This window comes from Schistocerca nitens, chromosome 1, assembly GCF_023898315.1.
Source record: "Schistocerca nitens isolate TAMUIC-IGC-003100 chromosome 1, iqSchNite1.1, whole genome shotgun sequence".
Lineage (NCBI taxonomy): Eukaryota > Metazoa > Arthropoda > Insecta > Orthoptera > Acrididae > Schistocerca > Schistocerca nitens.
In genome coordinates this window covers 271,789,553-271,813,999 of record NC_064614.1, presented here as the reverse complement: position 1 = coordinate 271,813,999, position 24,447 = coordinate 271,789,553, and the positions used below count along the sequence as shown (strand labels likewise).

The 24,447-nt window shown below is 42.9% G+C and overlaps 1 protein-coding gene and 1 non-coding gene across 2 annotated transcripts in view; both read left to right on the top strand.

The window, feature by feature from the left end:
* The first annotated feature begins 4,043 nt into the window (after positions 1–4,043).
* LOC126242682 (thyrotropin receptor-like) overlaps positions 4,044–24,447 on the top strand; it is a 706,981-nt gene continuing 686,577 nt past the window's right edge. The window contains exon 1 of the mRNA XM_049948112.1: positions 4,044–4,106. Within this exon, the coding sequence (XP_049804069.1) occupies positions 4,051–4,106 (56 nt within the window). The 5' untranslated portion in view covers positions 4,044–4,050. The remainder of the gene's footprint in view (positions 4,107–24,447) is intronic.
* On the top strand, positions 11,344–11,416 carry Trnaa-cgc (transfer RNA alanine (anticodon CGC)). Its single transcript has one exon. It is a non-coding gene; the product is annotated as a tRNA-Ala (tRNA).

The window sequence follows — 24,447 nt, the reverse complement described above, 5'->3', positions numbered from 1 at the left end:
TCTTTAGGCATCCCCAAACATGTATTCGGCGTACAGCACAGCTATCTTGGGCTTATATTTCAGCAATGGAAATGGAAATGAGCGTTTGGTGTCATAGGTCGGGAGGCCTCTTGCGGGACAGGTCTGGCCGCCTTGGTGCAGGTCTTATTACATTCAACGCCACATTGGGTGACCTGCGCGCCGGATGGGGATGAAATGATGATGAAGACAAAACAACATCCAGTCCCTGAGCGGAGAAAAAATCCTCGACCAAGCCGGGAATCGAACCCGAGCCCGTAGGACGGCAATCTGTCACGCTGACCACTTTCTTTCTTTCTTTCTTTCTTTTTTTTTTGCATTTTGTTCGTTATTAATCGTTGTGTTTGGTCGTTGCGGACGTCGCAAGACATCCTGTTCGAGTTCGTTGGTTGATCCTTCCACTCAGTTTTTTTCTTACAGAGGCCTACCGGCTCTCTGACCGAACACCCTGAGCTACCGTGCCGGCGCACTCAGCTATCAGGGTGGATATTTCAGCAAGATAATGCCCGTTCGCACATGACCAGCAAGTTAGTTGGATCTCTACCCAGTTCAGAAAGTTTGGAGCGTTATGGGCAGGGCCCTCCAGCCAACTGGGGATTTTGACGATCTACCGCACCAGTTGGACAAAAATTGGCACAATATCCCTCAGGAGAAGATCCAACAACTCTATCAACCAATGCAAAGCCGAATAATTGGCGCCAGAAGTGAACCAACGTCTTATTGACTTGTTTTGTTTGTAAAGCTCTTTCTCTTGAATAAATTATTCCAATTTTTTGAAATTGTGATAATTTGTTTTCCTGCTTATGTACATTACATTAACAGAGTTCCGTCATATTCGATTAATTCCTTCGTGGTGCATGATTTTTCTTTTCTTAGAGTTTATTATTAATTATTATTAGTTATTAGTATTTCGCTTGGACCTTTAAAAGGCACGTAGAACCACGCGTTAGGTTTATTAATCCTTTCTGTCGTCGTTCTAGCATCCACACTTTTTTCAGACGTCTTTTTGTCAATTGTTTTGGCCGAGCGGTTCAAGGCGCTTCAGTCTGGAACCGCGCGACCACCACGGTCGTAGGTTCGAATCCTGCCTTCGGCATGGATGTGTGTAATGTTCTTAGGTTAGTCAGGTTTAAGTGGTTCTAAGTTCTAGGGGACTGATGACCTCAAATGTTCAGTCCCATAGTGCTCAGAGCCATTTGAACCTTTTTTTTTTTTTTTTTTGTCAACTGTTTGTACGTGAACTTATGGTCGTATATCTTCTGTACGTCGGTTGTCCGTCTAGTGGGCAGTAAGTCAACAGCGACTCCCTTAAGATTATTTTGGCTGTCGGCTTACAGCCGAGTTTGATTTTTCGGGTCTCATGAATGATATTAAAGATTTTCTTGGTTGATCAATAGTCGACCATTCTTTCTATACGTACGTAACAATAGAGAGGTCTTTTGAATTTTACGCGTCCAGATACCGTTTTAAATCTTGGTCCTAATCTTTCGGTGATATCTATCGTTCCATTTTTTATGACATGGATAACAATAATGAAACCTTACTGCATGATGAAGATTTTAAACTAAATGTTCAAAGAAAATTCGAAATAAGTTTTATCCCGATTTATATCTCAAATTTTCAGACATAGTTCCCTGGTATCACAATGTGACTCAGACGAATCTTTACAGACAACGGTAGAACCTTCACAAGCGCAGCAGGGCTTTCTGAAGGACGCTGATTAACATATTAAGCATACGCACTGCTCAACCATTGACTTTGCTTGTAATAATATTTGGAAATATGTGGTAAGGTCTTATGGGACCAAACTGATGAGGTCATCGGTCCCTAAGCCTACAGACTACTTAATCTAACTTAAACTAACTTACGCTATGGACAACACACACACACACACACACACACACATGACCGAGGGAGGACTCGAACCTCCGACTTGGGGAGTCGCACGGGCCGTGACAAGGCGCCTCAGACGATTGGCTACAACGCGCGGCTGCACGTAATGCAGCCGCGCGGTCGCAGGTTCGAATCCTGCCTGGGGCATGGATGTGTGTGATGTCGTTAGGTTAGTTAGGTTTAATTAGTTCTACGTTCTAGGCGACTGATGACCTCAGAAGTTAAGTCGCATAGTTCTCAGAGCCATTTGAACCATTTTTTGATATAATCAATTAACAGTCCTCAACAAAACATTGAATCAAATGGTCGTTATTGTGTTAAACATTTTACATCATAATATTTACCCAAAAGTCAAATGCTTTAAGAAATTTGGAAATAAATCTCAGATCTACTATTACTACCTCTAATTGTTTAAGTTAGTCTTGAACATTTAAGCCCTCGAGACAATGACTTTTACAGACCTTCACTGATTGCATTACCTATACCACACGTACTTAATTTCAATAAAGATAAGTGATCCAAGGACAAACAGACTACAAAGTAAAGGTTTCCAGTGTAGGAATGATGATTTGTAAGCATGGGTTTACTGATTTGTAATCGTGGTTCCCCCAGAGGGGGAGGGCGGAGGTATACAAGAGGTTACACTCGACACCTCTGGGGTAAATACTTATTCACTACAGGAATGGCCACCACTTTTAACAATAATTGCCAGCGATTCCATTAAACCGCAGATTTGACACTGCCGAGCGCGATGAGAAATACTAGTCGGCATGAATGTACCGTAAAATGTGTAAATAGCGAGACGAGGACCACCTTGCTTCAATCTTAGCCCGTAAAGAATTAGTTCTTTCGGCCTACCTGACACAAGAATAAAAATGTTTGTAAATACGTCATTGGATCGTTTACTAATAAAATAGACTTTCTATTGAGGTATCAATGTAATGCATGTCAAAAATCGTCGGGTGGATGCAAAAAAAAAAAAAAAATTCGTTTGTGACACAATATGGGTAAGTACTTCCTCTGAAATACATTCTCTTACTCACCGATTCAATGATACAAGCAAAGGGCATTTTAGAATTTTGTCACCTCTAGGGTATATTTCTGGGGATGCCCATGTTTGTGAACATGTGGGTATCTTAATAACGTTCCAATGAAATAGTCCGTATTACAAGTAAAATGAAGGGGAATCACTTCTGTCAGCCTTGTAAGCAGCAGATCCCGGGTTCGAAACCCGGTCCGGTACACACTTTCTCTCGTCGCCGCTGATTCTGCTTAATGTCCCGCTGCATCTGGCAGCAGTGATCCCCCTTCAATTTACATAATATGTTTCACAGCTGCGGATCCTGCGTGGTGTCTGTCCTTTCGGACATGTCCGAAAGAACAGACACCACGTATTCTTATAGTCCGTATTACGTCTACAAAATACGAACAGTGTAAATGCTGAACAGCTGTTTCTAATTCTATTTAATTATATGTGAATCTTCTTACATTCCACGTAATGAGCTTTAATATTGTGTCCGACAGTTCCAGCACAGTTTCGTTGTTGCAGCCATCAATTCTGAATGCTTTTACGGATGTGGTTAGAACTTTACACGACCCCCGATGGATTGTGATTCCAAATGGGGGCTAACTTTTCCAGTGCAATATAACCGTCAGTATTTGTTTTCTATATTCAGTCCCTCAGACTGTTTCTTACGTCACTGTGCGTCTATAGCGCTCTCTGCCACATGTATTTAAACTTTTCAACGTGGTTTTTTTTTCGTTTGCTGTCCAATATTTTGGATCTTGTCCTTTTTCCTTGTGTGGTTTTCCATAAATGTTTATGTGGAGCACAGTCTCCTAGGTCAATGAACAGAGATGAAAGTAACATCAGTCGGAAGACAGCAATCTGCTGTCACGAAGTACGCACGCCGGAACAGGAGGTACACGGACTACTTTGCGTGCTATTCCACGGCCGTAACGAATTTTCCGGGAGAGTTTGTGGTGCCCCGGCGGGTCTAACCGCTCAATATGAAGCGGACGAACAGGCGGATATGAGGCGCTGTGAAAGAGTGTGTGCCTGCAGCGTGTGTGTGCTGTGTGGTCGCAATAACGGCAGCCGCTGTCCCTGTGTGTTGCAGGACGCTGTCGATCCCGGACATGCAGACCCTGCGCAAGGACGCGCTGGCGTCGTACCGCTCGCAGCTCACCGACGTGTAAGTACCAGCCACATCACTCACTGCTTCTTACAGGCGGCAACGCCGACAGTAACGGCGATTCACGTCAGAGTCCTCTTGCAACCCCGTCAAGAATGTCCTGCGTAGCAGAGTCGTAATGAGGCAGCGTCAGACACACTGGGCCGTGATTTACACGAAGACTACACTCTTTGACACTGTTGACACTCTAAACGTAGCTGAAGAGGTATACAGTGTGTTTCAAACAGATCCATTCAATTTCCTAAGATTATACACTCAGGTTTCGAGAGAACCGCAGCAGGTCGGCATAGGGGAATAACTAGTGAAGAACAATTCGAAATCACACAGTGTTATAAATTCAGGTGACAAAAATCGTGGGATACCCTAATAAGGTATCAGACCTCCTTTCACCCAGCATAGTGCAGCTGATCTACGTGGCATGGATTCAACATCTCTTTGAAAGTCCCCTGCAGAAATACTCGGTCATCCTGCCTCTACAGTTGTCCATAATTGTTAAAGTGTTGCCGGAGCAGGATTTTGCGCACTAAGTGACCTGTCGATTATGTCACATAAATGTTTGATGGTATTCGTGTCGGGCAATCAGGATGGCCACATCATTCACTCGAACTGTTGAGAACTTTCTTCAAACCAATCGCGGACAACTGTGGCTCGATGACATGGCGCATTGTCATCCACAAAAATTCCGTCGTTTTTTTGGAACATGAATCCCATGAATGGCTGCAAATGCTCTCCAAGAAGCCGAACATAACTGTTTGAAATCAGTGATCCGTCCAGTCGGATTAGAGGACCCAATCCATTCCACGTAAACACAGCCCATACCGTTATCGAGCTACCACCAACTTGCACACTGCCTTGTTGACAACTTGGGTTCATGGCTTCGTGGGGTTTGCACCGCACCCAAACCCTACCATGGGCTCTTACCAGCCGACATCGGGACTCATCTGACCAGAACGAGGTTTTCCTGTCATCTAGGATTCAACCGATATGGTCACAATCACAGGAAAGAGGATGCAGGCGATGTCGTGCTGTTGGCAATTTCACTAGCCTGGTTCGTCTCTTTCCATAGCCCATTAACGCCAAATTTCGCCGTAGTGTCCTAACGGATACGTTCGTCGTACGTCCCACATTGATTTCTGTGGTTATTTCGTGCATTGTTCCTTGTCTGTTAGCACTGAAAACTCTACGCAAAGGCCTCTTCTCTCGGTCGTTAAATGAAGGCCGTTGGCCACTGCGTTGTCCGTGATCAGAGGTAATGCTTGACATTTGGTATTTTCCGGGCGCTCTTGACACTTTGTATCACGATTTTCGAAATGGAATGTCCCGTGCGTCTGGTTCCAACTACCATATCGCGATCAAAGTCTGTTAATTTCCGTATGGCGGCCATTAACACATCGGGAACTTTCCACACGAATCATCTGAATGCAAATGACAGCTCTCCTGTGCCCTTTCACACATTGTGTACACGATACTACCGCCATCTGTATATGTGCATATCACTATCCCACTTTTATCACCTCGGTGTAAGAGATATCCGAGGTTTTTCAAAAATCTGATTTTACCAGATTGTTTCTTCTACCTGAATGAAGCTAGAAACTTGTTGTGCCTTTTAAGTCATGGATTTGACCAAAGAGTAACTTTCAAATTATCCACCCAATTTTTACATCTCTTACATGCATGCACGTACGACCTTGGGGTATCCTTTTACAATTACGTTTTAGACGGATTTCCATTAATCTTTTATAAATATTCTAGTGTCCTCCACCGGACACTCGAGAAACATTCAGACAATCATCAAACTTGCTATCTTGATAGCTCCCACGCGATGTAAGTGATACGAGTAGAGTATCTGTTTGTGCATAACAGAGCACACAATGTGACAAGACAAGTAGGTACTTTCCATCTGTCATGTTTTTCTACTCCGAAGAGTAGTCAGATTTTTTCGCTAATTGTTGATAATGTGACACTTACTTGTAAATATCAAGTTCTTCTTTAGACAAAATTTCACTGGAATATACTATTCAGGCTCTCATTTCAAGTGTTCCCATTCAATTTGTGTAATTTATTTTCATCAGGGCACTGTTAATTAAATGTTACAGTTAACTGAAGACAGCACAATAGTTCGCTATATACCAAAAACCCAGGAGTTAAAACTTATATTTGAGGAAAAGTGACCTACAACTTCTGAAAGTTTAGGATTACTACGTTAGTGTAAATTATTTTAAATTCCGTAAACCTAATTATCTTCTGCAACGATTAAAATTCCAGAGTAATACCATCTTCCATCGCAAATTTCGTCATAACCATTGCTAGATTCCGGACCTTGACTACCGATTTTTTAGCTTAAATTGTTCTGTGCAGTTTGGCATACAGCATTGATTAATCAACTAATTAATAATTTCATGTAATTCACTTTAAGGTACAATATGGTGTTCACTCACGTAAACAAGGGGAATCACAACGCAGAAAAAATAGTGTCCATCTATTTGTATAACTTTATAACCAGCAACGTTTTCTGTAATCTAGAATTCCATTCTTGTAGGTCGACAAAAACAACAAATTCCAGTCTACCCTTTCCTCAAAGCACTATGTACTTTTCCAATTAACGGTTTGTTCTTTCGGTCGTCCATAAGTAGTTCCACGTCACTCAACATAATCAGTCCGTGGGTTGAAAGTAAACAATTAACAAATATGTCGGAGAAGATTTTTTTGTTTTTATTCTTTTTGTTTGATCCACTCCACAACTTACCTGGGGCAGTCAAAATGTTCCCTGAATTTCGTTGAAACTGCTTATTACCGCAATATAGGTACACTTTTACTTACCGCCTTCAAAATCGTCTTCTTCAGCACACACATACACACTGTTGTTCCACTGCTCCTGCCATTGCTGGAAACAACGATTAAAATCCTGTTTTGGTATCTTCCAAATTCCAGCTGTCACGTTGTTTCTGATGTCTTCTACGGTAAGTCGGTAAGTCTGATGTCTTCTACCAGTAAGTTGTGAGCAGGCAGTGTTAAGTAGTGGGCGTGCGGCCGTAGTGTGCCAACGTCGCTGTGTCACAGATCACAGCGGAGCAACGAACAGTGATTAAATTTCACTTTTTACTCGAAAAAAAGGTTATGGAGACATTTGAGTTAAAGACGTGCACAAGTGTGATTTAAACGTTTTAAAGGAGGACGGGTGTGGCTCGAGGATAAGGAGAGTCAGGTGGCCGTCCAGCCTCAAGTTCATCCGACGGAAACATTGAGGAAATTCGTGGTGGGCAGAGCTTGTCCTGCACACCTAGACTCTCGAATAAAAACAACGACGCGAGGGATCATGCCATTACTTGATCGAAATGATAAACGCGGACAATGCTTTTCTGGAAGAAATCATCACGGGTGAAGAGATTGATGTTATCAATGCGAATCTACCACGAAACGATAAAGTGAAGAAATTTACGTGAAGGGTCAAAGCTTTCATGGCATAACCGAAATTCAAGGCAATAAGTAATAGTAAAGTTGTCCTAGACGGCGAATGTTCATCAGAGACAAGGGTATCGCCAGAACTGCCCGAGGTGAGCGTGATGGGACCGCTGTTATTTTCCATATACACAAATGATATGGCGGACAGGGTTGGCAGCAAGCTGCGGTTGCCTGCTGATGACGTTGTGGTGCACAGGAAGGTGTCGAGGATGAGAGACTGTAGGAGGATACAAGATGCTTTAGACAAAATTTCTAGTTTGTGCGATGAATGGCAGTTTGCTCTAAATCTAGGAAAAACAAACCCGTAATGTTCGGATACAGCATTAGTAATGTCTGGCTTTACACAGTCATGTCGTTTAAATACCTGGGCGTAACGTTGAAAAGCGAAATGAAATGAATTAGCACACGAGGACTGTGGTAGGGAAGAGCGATTTTTTTCGGTTTATTGGGAAATTTTAGGGAAGTATGGTTCATCTGTAAGGAGACTGCGCATGGGACGCTTGAGCGACCTATTGTTGAATACTGACGGCTATTTGGGATTATAAATCTCGCTTTCAGACCGAGGGGAAGGTGATTTTGAGAGATTTATATATGTAGAACTATTTTCACTGGCGGAGTAAGAGGCTCGTAATTTGTAATTCGCAACTACGTGAATAATAATAATTGTTACAGGCGCGTCAATTTGATCGCGCTAAGACATCGGACTTCGTGGAGAACTATTAACTGCAAGATCCGAAAAAGTTTACTGCCGTTAGTATCGATCTTCATGAGATGGAAAAAAAATGATTGCTAATTGTTCGTTGTCAAGCCGTTATTCCGAGGAGCTTCACAATTACTTACAAAAACTCAACACCTGGTCCGTCAGCTGTAAAACTGGTGATTACTGTTCTTTTGTTCTTTGAAATAAACGCTCTTACACAATTTCAGGTTGACATACTTTTTATTAAAGAAAATTATACTTACATAGGCAATGGCCAAGGCAGAAGACAGAGGTGTCCGTCTCTAAGGAACAAGCGAGAGAGAGTGAGTCTCTTAAAAGCAAGTGATGAACAACTTACAAAAATTCAGAGATAGCGCTTTGTCTATTTTCATCGCAATCACTGATATATAGTAAGTCTGTCTTCTCTGGCCATGAAAAGTTTTTGGATTATATGTTTTAAATAGCATCTGTCATACAAAATTCTAATCGATGTATCCTTTCAGGATTCGCACCTGATCGGATTAAAGGAAGACACCGAAGCAGTTTTGAGGCGTACTGCTAGATTTGTTACCAGTAGGTTCGCATAACACGCAAGCTTCGGGAATTCAGATGGGAATACCTGAAGGGAAGCGACGCTCCTTTCGAGACAACTTGAATTTGAAGCTGACTGCAGAAGATACGAGAAATTAGGGCTCATACAGAGGCACACAGCCGTTTCTCCCTCACCGTATTTACACGTGTAACAAGAAAGGAAACATACAGGGTGTTTCAAAAATGACCGGTATATTTGAAACGGCAATAAAAACTAAACGAGCAGCGATAGAAATACACCGTTTGTTGCAATATGCTTGGGACAACAGTACATTTTCAGGCGGACAAACTTTCGAAATTACAGTAGTTACAATTTTCAATGACAGATAGCGCTGCAAGTGATGTGAAAGATATAGAAGACAACGCAGTCTGTGGGTGCGCCATTCTGTACGTCGTCTTTCTGCTGTAAGCGTGTGCTGTTCACAACGTGCAAGTGTGCTATAGACAACATGGTTTATTCCTTAGAACAGAGGATTTTTCTGGTGTTGGAATTCCACCGCCTAGAACACAGTGTTGTTGCAACAAGACGAAGTTTTCAACGGAGGTTTAATGTAACCAAAGGACCGAAAAGCGATACAATAAAGGATCTGTTTGAAAAATTTCAACGGACTGGGAACGTGACGGATGAACGTGCTGGAAAGGTAGGGCGACCGCGTACGGCAACCACAGAGGGCAACGCGCAGCTAGTGCAGCAGGTGATCCAACAGCGGCCTCGGGTTTCCGTTCGCCGTGTTGCAGCTGCGGTCCAAATGACGCCAACGTCCACGTATCGTCTCATGCGCCAGAGTTTACACCTCTATCCATACAAAATTCAAACGCGGCAACCCCTCAGCGCCGCTACCATTGCTGCACGAGAGACATTCGCTAACGATATAGTGCACAGGATTGATGACGGCGATATGCATGTGGGCAGCATTTGGTTTACTGACGAAGCTTATTTTTACCTGGACGGCTTCGTCAATAAACAGAACTGGCGCATATGGGGAACCGAAAAGCCCTATGTTGCAGTCCCATCGTCCCTGCATCCTCAAAAAGTACTGGTCTGGGCCGCCATTTCTTCCAAAGGAATCATTGACCCATTTTTCAGATCCGAAACGATTACTGCATCACGCTATTTGGACATTCTTCGTGAATTTGTGGTGGTACAAACTGCCTTAGACGACACTGCGAACACCTCGTGGTTTATGCAAGATGGTGCCCGGCCACATCGCACGGCCGACGTCTTTAATTTCCTGAATGAATATTTCGATGATCGTGTGATTGCTTTGGGCTATCCGAAACATACAGGAGGCGGCGTGGATTGGCCTCCCTATTCGCCAGACATGAACCCCTGTGACTTCTTTCTGTGGGGACACTTGAAAGACCAGGTGTACCGCCAGAATCCAGAAACAATTGAACAGCTGAAGCAGTACATCTCATCTGCATGTGAAGCCATTCCGCCAGACACGTTGTCAAAGGTTTCGGGTAATTTCATTCAGAGACTACGCCATATTATTGCTACGCATGGTGGATATGTGGAAAATATCGTACTATAGAGTTTCCCAGACCGCAGCGCCATCTGTTGTTGAAAATTGTAACTACTGTAATTTCGAAAGTTTGTCTGCCTGAAAATGTACTGTTGTCCCAAGCATATTGCAACAAACGGTGTATTTCTATCGCTGCTCGTTTAGTTTTTATTGCCGTTTCAAATATACCGGTCATTTTTGAAACACCCTGTAGTTGAGGCATGAACTCTCGAAGGAGGCACGCGACCATGGTTATACTGCAATAGAGTACTGCGTTGGAGCTGAACAGATCGCTTCGAAAAAGTCATACAGCCGGTGAAACATTACCTCTTTATTCAGATTGCTCATTTGACTTGTTTCGAATTTATTTCCTTAATTAAATATCCAAGTGCACAGATGGTCGCAGCATACGAGCGGTTATGTAACAAAGTCTGACAGACCGGTCTGTCAGTTTATGTCACATATACATGTAGTAACACTCATATCCTATGAACTTCGGTGCACTTGGATATCTGATGGAAATAAATCCGAAACGCTTCAGGTTTTTTTGAGCGACCTGTTCAGATCCAGTGCAATACTATATTATAAGAGGAAAGGAAATGACTACTAGTGGGAGAGGGTACCCTCTGCTACGCACTGTATAGTGGCTTCCGGAGTATGTATGTAGATGTAGATGTGCAGTTGAATAATTCTGACAGTTTCACATCGTAGTATGAACGTACTGTACGTGGTACTCCGGTGAGGGGAGAGAATGTAGAACACCTAAAGCATAAAAAACACCATCTTAACTTTTCTCTGTTTTTACCAACTCAGTCTCAAAACTGTTTGGTCGGATGGGGTTAAACTTGTTACACTAGCTGACATAACTCGGTTGACTACCGAACAAGATATCGGGTTCGATACTTCAGAAGCGTAACTATCAGTTTTCTTTTCGATGCTTATCCTACTTAATCAATGCTCCACGTACAATGACGGACCGAGCTAGGTGGCGCAGTGGTTAGCACACTGGACTCGCATTCCAGAGGCCGCCGGTTCAATCCCGCGTCCGGCCATCCTGATTTAGGTTTTCCGTGATTTCCCTAAATCGGTTCAGGCAAATGCCGGTATGGTTCCCTTGAAAGGGCACGGCCGACTTCCTTCCCTAAACCGATGAGACCGATGACTTTGCTGTTTAGTCTCTTCCACCAAATCAACCAACCAACCTACAACGATAGGAAAAATTCCAGAACGGAAAAATAATTAATGCAGAGCACCGAAATTTCTGGAATATATTTGTGTAGGTAACATATGTATGTGATTAACAATGAAAGATCAGCGCTTGATGCAAGCGCGAGATAAGAAACTGCAAATGTGAAATGCTGGTACATCAGTAACCAATGAAGCCGCCAGAATGTTGAATTCAAGCACGCAAACATACATGCATTGTATTCTACAGCTACCGGATGTCCGTTTGTGGGATGGGAGTTCCATGTTGTTGTTGTTGTTGTTGTTGTTGTTGCGGTCTTCAGTCCTGAAACTGGTTAGATGCAGCTCTCCATGCTACTCTATCCTGTGCAAGCTTCTTCATTTCCCAGTACCTACTGCAGCCTACATCCTTCTGAATCTGCTTAGTGTATTCATCTCTTGGTCCCCCTCTACGATTTTTATCCTCCAGTACTAAACTGGTGATCCCTTGATACCTCAGAACATGTCCTACCAACCGATCCCTTCTTCTGGTCAAGTTGAGCCACAAACTCCTCTTCTCCCCAATTCTGTTCAATACTTCCTCATTAGTTATGTGATCTACCCATCTAATCTTCAGCATTCTTCTGTAGCACCACATTTCGAAAGCTTCTATTCTCTTCTTTTCTATTTATCGTCCATGTTTCACTTCCATACATCGCTACACTCCATACAAATACTTTCAGAAACGACTTCCTGACACTTAAATCTATACTCGATGTTAACAAATTTCTCTTCTTCGGAAACGCTTTCCTTGCCATTGCCAGTCTACGTTTTATATCCTCTCTACTTCGACCATCATCAGTTATTTTGCTCCCCAAATAGCAAAACTCCTTTACTACTTTGTCTCATTTCCTAATCTAATTCCCTCAGCATCACCCGACTTAATTCGACTACATTACATTATTCTTGTTTTGCTTTTGTTGATGTTCATCTTATACCCTTCTTTCAAGACACTGTCCATTCCGTTCAACTGCTCTTCCAAGTCCTTTGCTGTCTCTGACAGAGTTACAATGTCATCGGCGAACCTCAAAGTTTTTATATCTTCCCCATGGATTTTAGTACCTACTCCGAGCTTTTCTTTTGTTTCCTTTATTGCTTGCTCAATATACAGATTGAATAGCATCGGGGAGAGGCTACAACCCTGTCTCACTCCCTTCCCAACCACTGCTTCCCTTTGATGTCCCTCGACTCTTATAACTGCCATCTGCTTTCTGTACAAATTGTTAATAGCCTTTCGCTCCCTGTATTTTACCCCTGCGACCTTCAGAATTTGAAAGAGATTATTCCAGTCAAAATTGTCAAAAGCTTTCTGTAAGTCTACAAATGCTAGAAATGTAGGTTTGCCTTTCCTTAATCTTTCTTCTAAGATAAGTCGTACGGTCCGTATTGCCTCACGTGTTCCAACATTTCTACGGAATTCAAATTAATCTTCCCCGAGGTCGGCTTCTAACACTTTTTCCATTCGTCTGTAAAGAATTCGCGTTAGTATTTTGCAGCCGTGGCTTATTACACTGATAGTTCGGTAATTTTCACATATGTCAACACCTGCTTTCTTTGGGATTGGAATTATTATATTCTTCTTGAAGTCTGAGGGTATTTCGCCTGTCTCATACATCTTGCTCACCAGAGTTTTGTCAGGACTGGCTCTCCCAAGGCTGTCAGTAGTTTTAATGGAATGTTGTCTACTCCCGGGGCCTTGTTTCAGTGCTCTGTCAAACTCTTCACTTAGTATCATATGTCCCATTTCATCTTCATCTACCTCCTCTTCCATTTCCATAATATTGTCCTCAAGAACATCGCCCCTGTATAGACCCTTCCACCTTTCTGCTTTCCCTTCTTTGCTTAGAACTGGGTTTCCATCTGAGCTCTTGATATGGCTGTTGATATAGCTGTTGCATTTGGTCGGTTGTACAGGGACGGTTAATGCTGTTTCAGGAGGACACTGGGGAGGTTGTCCGATGATGTCCCATATGTGCTCGATTGAAGACAGATCTGTTGATCGAGCAGGGCAATGCAACATGTCGACACTCTGTAGAGCATGTTGGGTTACAACAACGGTATGTGGGTGAGTGTTATCCTGTTGGAAAACATCCCTTGGAATGCTGTTCATGAAGGACAGCTCAGGAGGTCGAATCACCGGATAGACGTAGAAATTTTCAATCAGGATGCGTGGGATTATCACGAGAGTGCTTCTGCTGCCATACGAAATTGTATCCAGACCATAGTTCATATTGTAGATCGGTGTTCTAAGCCGCAGACGGGCTGACTGCAGAATGAATTTTCACTCTACAGCAGAGTGTGCGCTGATATGAAAAACTGTGTGCCGGACCGGACCTTTGTCTCGGTCCGACACACAGTTTTAATTTGCCATGAAGTTTCATATCAGTGCACACTCAGCTGCAGAGTGAAAATCTCATTCTGGAAACATCCCCCAGGCTGTGGGTAAGCCATGTCTCCGCAATATCCTTTCTTCCAGGAGTGCTAGTTCTGCAAGGTTCACAGGAGAGATTCTGTAAAGTTTGGAAGGTAGGAGACGAGGTACTGGCGGAGGTAAAGCTGTGAGGATGGGACGTGAGTCGTGCTTGGGTAGCTCAGTCAGTAGAGCATTTACCCGGGAAAGGCAAAGGTCCCGAGTTCGAGTCTCAGGCCGGCACACGGTTTTAATCTGTCAGGAAGTTTCATACCTTTGTAAAATGTTTGTAACCTTAACAAAGGCTCTAGAGCATAATTTTCACATAAGTTTGATGTTCGCCCTTTGTTCGAAGTGGGATATCGTTCCAGCAGTCACCAAATACTCTTACCTATAAATAAACGAGATATACCAAACACATTATGCAAATTAATACAGAATAACCAAGAATAATTAATTAGTCAGAGTAATTAATCCAGATTAATTTGAGGGGCAGCAAAACTGTTGCAACGAAATTCCGGGTACATTTTGACTGCCCCTCGTATATTCTGTACGCGAGAATACGCACTACGATCAACGCGGAACCCAAGAACGTATATGTTCAGTTATTTACGAGTGATATCTTTGATTTATATTAATCAATGTTTGATCTATACTGTGTTGTAATTACTAAGAGTGTGAAATGTAATTGTCAGAGGAGTGAACTATTGTCGAATTCAGTAATTCGTGTGATGGACTCACTTAAATGAACTACCGAAGTACAACAGTCTTTACCAAATTGCTGAAGAGCTTTATTTAAGTTGAACTGAGTCTTTTTGGAAAAATGTAAACCATTAATCTTGTACGACAAAAGAAAAAGAACAAGTTGCTTCCCACTGAAATAGAGCTTGATGATCTGCATAACTGCACTAATATTTACTTGTAGTATGTAAACTGGGCGCCGCAACTAAAAATTGGCTTTGACAAGGAAATTGGTGACTAGGTACTGGTGGAAGTAAAGCTATGAGGACGGGGCGTGAGACGTGCTTTGGTAGCTCAGATGGTAGAGCACATGCCAGCAAAAGACAAAGGTCCCGAATTCGAGTCTCGGTCCAGCTCACAGTTTTAATCTGTCAGGAAGTTTCAGGTTGATTGCAGTTCTTCAACTGGCCTGCTCCTAACCAACACACGGCGGTCACTGGCACCGTGGTAGAACCAGCTTTCATCGGGAAACAGAAGACACCTCCACTCCTCTCTCCAGAGAGTTCTCACTTTACACCACTGATGTCACAAACGGCGGTGGCTTGGGATTAGTGGAACGTGAGCTACAGGGCGCCTAGCACGAAAGTGTCTGTGAAGTAACCGATTTGTAACAGTTATTTGTGTCATTGTGCTGCCAACTGCAGTTTAAATTGCTGCTGCAGATGCAGTACGATGTGCCAAAGCAATACGCTGAACACAATGGTCTTCCCTCTCGGTAGCGCCACGTGGCCGTCCAGTGCCCGGTCTTTTGGCGACTGTATACTCTCGTGACCTGTGTTGCAGCAATCATGTATCAGGTATACCGGTATGAAATGAGCGTTTCTTTGTGAAAATGAAACACCAATTTTGAATTAAAAAGTAAAAACATTTTATTCAAAGTACTGACCATTGCTTTCTATAAAATTTTGACCATCTTTCTGGCAATTTGTGGACACCACGCCAATCGAAATGTTCGTCTTTTGAAGCAAACCTATCAGACACCCAATTTTCGACTTCTTCGTAGGAATCGAAGTGTACCTCAGCCAGTGCGTGTCCCATTACTGAAAACAAATGGTAGTCGGAAGGGGCCAAGTCTGGTGAATACGGCGGGTGGCGTAGCAGCTCCCAGCCAAGTATTTTGATTGTATCCTGAACCAGTTTTGCTTTGTGTGCAGGTGCATTGTCGTGTGAAAAAATTACTTTGCCATGTCTTCTGGCCCATTCTGGTCTTCTTTCGATCAATGCATAGTTCAAATTGATCATTCGTTGTCTGTAAGCGATTAGTATTCACAGTTTCACCGGGTTTTAGAAGCTCATGATACACCACACCTTTCTGGTCCCACCAAACACAGAGCATTGTCTTCTTGTCGAATCGATCTGGTTTTGCAGTCGATGTTGATGGTTGTCCCGGATTAACCCATGATTTTTCCCGTTTAGGATTCTTGAAATAAATACATTTTTCATCGGCAGTAACAATTCGATGCAAAATTAATTTTCTTTCATGTCTTTGAAGCAAAATTTGACAAATGGTTTTTCGGTTTTCCATCTGTCTTTCATTCAAATCATGTGGCACCCATTTTCCTCACTTTTGGATCTTTCTCATAGCTTTTAAACGGTCAGAAATTGTTTGTTGTGCAACATTTAGCATTGCTGCCATTTGCTTCTGACTCAAAGTATCATCTTCATCCAATATTGCCGACAATTCGGTGTCTTCGAACTGTTTTGGTGGTCTTCCACGTTGTTCATTTCTTACATCAAAATCATTATTTCTGAACCGTCTTTTGCATGTTGCTTCTGACAGAGCATGATCATCATATGCCTCGACAAGCAGTCGATGCGACTCTGCAGCACTTTTTTTCAAATGAAAACAAAAAATTAATGCTTTCCGCAAATCATCACTTTCTGGTACAAAATTCGACATTGTTAACACGATGAAAACAAATGATGTTGTTTGTTCCATGACTTGATGTATACTAAATATCTTTGACAGGTGTCATACCAAACAAACAAAAAAAACTTAAGGCTCGTTAACAACAATTGTTCCCTATTGACACATTTGTATCTTAACGCTCATTTCATACCGGTACACCTGGTATAGTTGCTACGTTCATGCCACGTCTTTCTGCAGTATCGCAGAAGGAACACCCAGATTCTCGTAGCCCTCTTAACGTCGTCTTTCAAACTCATAAAGGTGTTAATAATGGCGTCTTTGTCGCCTTAAATGCATTCTTGACTGACACCAACTCACAACGCCCAATCTCAAACTAACACCGACGACCGCTACAGCGTGTATTTAAAGCAAACCTCATTTGCATCCCCATAGTGGAGCTACTGGTAACACTCTTATTCGACTGCCGCGAAATCCCAATAGACGTCTTTCAGATGTAGAAACGCGCCTACCAATTTTCCGTTTATTTCGCATTGCTCCTTCTTGGTGTCGCCATTTTTTACTGTCAGTGTATAAAGGCGCGCTAAACTTTAAGCAGCCTTGTTTTATGGAAGACATCTGCATTATGTCCATATACCGGGCACACTATAAATTTCGCTAGTAGCCGTGGGGTGGAACACTGGATTGAGACGTGGAATTCCCTGAGCAAGCAGCCAGGAGCTAGGGGTATTCCTGTTTGGCGGCTTAAGGCGAGCGCTGGCTTCTTAATTCGCCCGGAAGCAAGTAAGCCCTTCGTTACGCCGACGCCTTAGCAGTTAAGCCCTTGGGTACATTAATGAGAGCGCCTTTCGTTCCTTCATAATAATCGCTTTAGCAAGCAATAGCTGTCTGTATGTGCTTGCACTTCTATAGTGAGCGAGTCTTACTTGACCCATTTTCAGTTTTACTGTGATGTTTATGAGTAGATATTTGCTGTCCTCTTATTTTCGATCACACTCCAACACTTAATTCCACCAAAGAAACCCGATGCTTTTTGCATCCGCGCGTACTTTCCACAAGTCATTCTATGGCGTTTTCTGGAACACATTGGATACTGATTCAGTAGCTCATGAGAATGTGGCGTGAGAAAGTTACATTATTACCTGTATTGGGAGGAAATGTAGACGGTAAAACCCAACCACATTTCTGGGTAAGGTAGTTTAGGCTGAAACGTAAACACAGCTCCCTGATTAGAATGTAGGTATGTTCCGACTGACCGACTGCTGTCTACAACGAAGTACGAGATACGAGTACAGTATAATCGTGGAACAAGCATCACCATGTCACCAAACCGCCCCGAACTGTTACACGCGTCTTTGTCTTTTTAATTTTTTTTTAATAGGACTACTGGCAGCTTCCATGCTACTCTATTCTGTGCAAGCCTCTTCATCTCCGAGTAACTACTGCAACCTACATCCTTCTGAATCCACTTAGCGTATTCATCTCTTGGTCTCCCTCTACGATTTTTACCCTCCACGCTTCCCTCCAATACTAAATTAGTGATCCCTTGATGCCTCAGAACATGTCCTACCAACTGATCCCTTCTTCTAGTCGAAGTGTGCCACAAATTCCTCTTCTCCTCAATTATATGCAGTACATCCATCTAAGCTTCAGCATTCTTCTGTAGCACCACGTTTCGAAAGCTTCTATTCTCTAATTGCTTAAACTATTTATCGTTCATGTTTCACCTCCATACATAGCTACATTCCACACAAATAGTTCCAGAAAGGCCTTCCTGACAAATCTATAGTCGACGTTAGCAAATTTCTCTTCTTCAGAAACGCTATCGTTGGCATAGCCAAACTACATTTTATATCCTTTACACTTCGAGCATCAGAACTTACCAACTACTTTAAGTGTTTCATCTCCTAATCTAATTCTGTCATCATCACCTGATTTAATTCGACTACATTCCATTACTCTCGTATTGCTTTTGTTGATTTCACCTTATGTCCTCCTTTCAAGACCCACTGTCCATTCCGTTCAACTGCTCTTCCAGGTCCTTTGCTGTCTCTGACAGAATTACAATGTCGTCGGCAAACCTCAAAGCTTTTATTTCTTCCCTGTGGATTTTAATTCCTGTTCCGCATTTTGTTTTTGTTTCCTTTGCTGCTTGCTCAATATACAGATTGAATAACATCGGGGATAGATTACAACCCTGTCTCACTCCCTTCTCAACCACTGCTTCCCTTTCGTGCCTCTCGACTCCTGTAACTGCCATTTGGTTTCTGTACAAGTTGTAAATAGGCTGTCGCTCTCTGTATTTTACCCCTGCGACCTTCACATTTTGAAAGAGATTATTCCAGTCAACATGGTCAAAAGCTTTATCTGTGTCTACAAATACTAGAAACGTAGGTTTGCCTTTCCTTAACCTATCTTCTGAAATAAGTGGTAGGGTGCGAGTTGCCTCGCGTGTTCCAATATTTCTACGGAATCCAAACTGATCTTCCCCGAGGTCATCTTCTGCCAGTTTCTCCATTCGTCTGTAAAGGATTCGAGGTAGTATTTTGCAACCGTGACTTATTAAACTCATAGTACGGTAATTTTCACACCTGTCAACACCTACTTTCCTTGGGTTTGGAATTATCATACTCTTCTTTAAGTCTGAGAGTATTTCGCCTGTTTCATACATCTTGCCCACCAAATGGAAGAGTTTCGTCATGGCTGCCTCACCCGGGGGTATTAGTAGTGCTAATGGAATGTCTAAGGGGCCTTGTTTCGACTTGGTCTTTCAGTGATCTGTCAGATTCTTCATGCAGCATCATGTCTCTCATCCCATTTCATCTTCATCTACGTCCTCTTCCATTTCCATAATATTGTCCTCAAGTACATCGCCCTCATATAGACACTCTATACACTCTTTCTAACTTCCTGCTTTCCCTTCTTTGCTTAGAATTTAAGAAGATGGGACCTGGATAAACTGAAAGAACCAGAGCTTGTAGAGAGTTTCAGAGAGAGCATTAGGGAACGATTGACAAGAACAGGGGAAGGATAGAAGAAGAATGGGTAGCTTTGAGTTATGAAATATTTGAAGGCAGCAGAGGATCAAGTAGGTAAAAAGACGAGGGCTAGTAGAAATCCTTGGGTAACAGAAGAGATACTGAATTTAACTGATGAATGGAGAAAATACGAAAATGCAGTAAATGACGTAGGCGAAAAGGAATACAGACGTCCCAAAAATGAGACTGACAGGAAGTGGAAAATTTCGAAGCAGGGATGGCTAGAGAACAAATGTAAGGACATAGAAGTAGATATGTTTCGTAAATATGGCGTTTGATCGATGGAGTGATGAAGGGACCAACAAAAGACCATGCAGATACATGTATCCCTTCATCACATTATCCTTCAAACGCCATATATTCGAAACAATAGTACCAATATGTACTGTTTCGCATAAATGGCGTTTGAGGGTAGTGTGATACATATGCAGTGTGATGCACATTAGGCAGCGATGTTAACCATTTCGCCTTTTTTTTTTTTTTTTTTTTTTGTATAAGACCATTGGCATATACTTGGGTATTCCGGCCCGCTTACTTTTTCTTTTTTTTAATTACAACCTTTCGATTCCTTGCCAGCTAGAGACATTACCGTATATATATGTTTCTTAAGTATGAGTTCTCATTAAAAAAAGAGAAAGGAAGGGAGCTGGAATACCAAACTAAAATAAAAAGTAAAATAAAAAGTAAAATAAAAAAAAGACAAAATGATTAACGTCGCTGTCTACTGTGCATCACTCTGCATATACGAGTATATCACACTGTCCCTCAAACGCCATATATGCCAAATAATATGTTCACGGCTGAATCCAGCGATCCATTGCCTCAACGCTAACCAAATAGTTATTATGTTTTATACAACAGAACACAATGGGCGAAATACATTGTAGATTTCCAAAGACGGAAACGGAAAAAGTTACTATCATATATTCCGATCCACCTTAAGCAACACCCATCTGGTATACGTGGGATTTAGCATGTCAGCAAAATTGTCCCGATATCTGGGCAATTGCGAGGCGTCCCAGTATGCGGCAAGTATGTGCTGCTGAAACATCAAAGAGTCATCCCGTCCCCCTACACACACACTCACACACACACACACACACACACACACACACACACACCTACACCCACACACACACGCACACACACACACGCACGCACACACACACACACACACACACACACACACACCAGCAACCACAAAATGTAGGAAATGAAAAATTAACCAACATCACGGAGTTAGACTTCGGAAAGATGGAGCAATCCGGGCACAGGATAATGCCTGTAGTGGAGGTAGTGGCAGAAGTCCTGGTGAGGAAAGCAAGTTGATACTACAGGCAGAGCCGGTGCGCCAGGCGACCACTTACCGTAATCTATGGGGCAAAGTGTCCAAGGAACCACATCGACAACATGTAGCCGTGTCACTGAGTCCAACTCGGTGTAGACGTTCATTTTATTAGTGATTCTGTGCCAAGAGCAAGTCACTTCCATCGCGTGAATCGGGAAACTGATGTTGGTCCATACAACAGTCAAACGAACACGAGGTGATAATAGTTGAACGGGGTTGGAGCAGACCACCGCGTATCCGCGGGCAAGCAGGAATTGTGTCGCGACCACTCGCTGCCTCAAGATGGCATCCCTCAGATGCCTTACAGCAATATAAAATTCTCGAACGTGACGCAATTTGAAATGAATGCGACGTAAACAGGCGAAGCGGGTTCAAATGGGTCAAATGGCTCTGAGCACTATGGGACTCAACTGCTGAGGTCATAAGTCCCCTAGAACATAGAACTACTTAAACCTAACTAACCTAAGGACAACACACACATCCATGCCCGAGGCAGGATTCGAACCTGCGACCGTAGCGGTCGCGCGGTTCCAGACTGTAGCGCCAGAACCGCTCGGCCACCAGCGGCCGGCGGCGAAGCGGGACTCACCGGCTGTACGACATGTGATAGTATGCAGTTCACGCGTAACAATCAGTGTCATATGTACTTGCGTGTGATATGTGAGAGAGAGTCAAGCCTCTTCCGTGCACGGCTTCGTTGGAATCTCGTGATGTAGTTTAAATACGGGTACATGCGCTGACAACCTCGTCGTTGAGCGCCCGTAAACTCCAACGGGTAAATGACCCTTCCATATAAATCGGCAAAATAGGTGTTGTAGTTTCATTGCTACCATTCTGGTAAGAGGAAAGACCTGTGTGATATAATATGCATTGTACAAAATATCCTCCCCCCCCCCCCCCCCGCCCTCCCGAGAGTCAATCAGCAACTTACCGAGAGAAAGAGAAAGGACAAACAAAGACACTCCAGCCCGCATCTCGTGGTCGTGCGGTAGCGTTCTCGCTTCCCACGCCCGGGTTCCCGGGTTCGATTCCCGGCGGGGTCAGGGATTTTCTCTGCCTCGTGATGGCTGGGTGTTGTGTGCTGTCCTTAGGTTAGTTAGGTTTAAGTAGTTCTAAGTTCTAGGGGACTGATGACCATAGATGTTAAGTCCCATAGTGCTCAGAGCCATTTGAACCATTTTTTGAAAGACACTCCCCCATGGATAACAACCAGAGGCGTCAGCAGACGCTGCAGTGCTCTTGTACAACTTAGAAAGAACAACATCGGCAGTAGCGATGAAGCCATCGATCTCCAACATGCGATCGATATACGAGTGGCTAACGTGTCAAATGCCTTAGAAAAATTTAAGAAGGTATAAGCACAGTGAATAGATGTAAGGGCCGCCACCGAAACCACATCCCTATATTCCAGTGCCGGCCATGGAGAATATATTGATGTTTACGAATCGCAAAACGAAGCAGTAAGAACAATCTACTGTTCATAACCCGTGCAACAGTTTTGTAGTCAGAACCGAGTAGCGTGACGGGATGAAAGTCAGCCGCTATTAAACGGCCTTGATGCTTCGGAACGAGAACAATTCTCCTCATCCTGAAGCTCACAGGCACAGCTCTCGCCACAAAATCTCGTTTAAAATGGAAGTAAAAGTAGAATCCAAGAGATGCAAAAAATGCAAAAAAAAAAAAAATTCCTTCGGAAGGCCGGAACAGGGGATTTACGGTAGGGGGAATTAGAATTGAAATCAAACACTTCATCCTCCTGAAAATCCGGTAAAAACTCAACATTGTGGTGAGCCATAATGATCTCACTGAGGGTCACAAAAATGGCATTGGCATTGGAAGTGTCACCCGTTGCTTACAACTGTGCATAGTATTGATGTATAGCGTGAGTCACCTCAGCTTGAGTAATCAATTGACGGCTATCGTAACCGAAATAATAAAAGATCGTCGCCGACGAGTATGATGGCGAAGCAGGTGAGACAAGGATGTCAGTTCCTTTTCAGCGAGAGAATGTGACTAAGACTTCACCCTCAACCCTTCCATCTGTTGCTTCTTAATCAGCAGCAGCTCAGCAGTAATACGCCGAACGTCACCAATCCTCAGAGAGGGATCATCTGCTCGTGCATATAGTTCACGAATCACGGAATAATAAAACACATACGTAATTTTCGAGAACATTTCTCGTCAAAAAACAGCAGTCTGGCTAAAAGTACTTTGAAAATGGATTAAAAACAATCTAGACCGCAATCAAATATTTATTTTCAGCGGTTACCGATTTCGGTCGGAATGTGACCATCTTCAGACCATTTATACCACGGTGGTAGGCAGTTTTTAACCCATTTTTGAAAAACTCATATCCATTCCGAAAGACTCTCGCTCTTGCAGCATAATAACATATCAGCGTTTTCCGGATCCGCAGCTTTGAATACTCAGAGCACCATCCTAATACGGATCGGTAACGCTCCAGCGAGCGTAGGCAAAACTCCCACCCAGCATCAATCACGGCGTCAATGGACTCTTCCGCAAGATGCGAAACGTTGAGCATCCATTGGGCATGACAATATTTACTGGGTTGTCGGTCGAGGTTGATAGTCGCTGCAACAGCACAGTAATCAGTGACTGGCGCAGGAATTACGTCGACTGCAAGAATCTGACGGCACAAAATATCGGATGCATAAAATCTGTCAAGTCTGCTGTTAGGCGTCGCTGTAAAAAACGTGAACTTCACCAACGTTGGAAATGTATGTTCCCAAACATCCCCCAAACGCATCGTACGAACAAATTCATGGAGATCACGATAAAAATAAAAATGAGGTGACTAGTCAATGGGACACAACGTGCAGTTGAAGTCACCATCTACAGTAGGTTTCCAGGATGCTTACACGTGAGACAAGGGGACAGTGTCATTAAAGAAGCCATTGAGGTTAAGGACAATCTAATCAACCGTGACTCGGGATACCAAGTCAGCACTGCCTGGAATCCAGCGCTTGAGCTTGTGAAAACTCAACGCAGGACAGACACTTCGGGATTCTACAAGAAATAGAAGTGGAGACCGAGAGAACAGCCGTGAGACAAGGTGTCGGACATTAGAGACCTGATCTGACACACCCCACGCTGCAGAATATATTGGGGCATCAAGGATTGCCCAGTCTGAGAATGGAAGTTCAAGCCATGCAGCTACGCCTTCAATAATAAAATTGACATTAAAACAATAGCTTTTTGGTTGTCATATTTTTTTCTGCTTTTAAATGATTTAAAAATATATTAGCTGTGTGGTATAATTTATTTTTGTTTTTCTGTTATATATATATATATATATATATATATATATATATATATATATACACTTATTGTTTTTTATTTTTTTCCCTTTTTTGTTTAATTTTTTTTTCCATTCGGTCACACATTCACACAATATATACATTGTACTCACACATACATATTCCAGTTAACACATT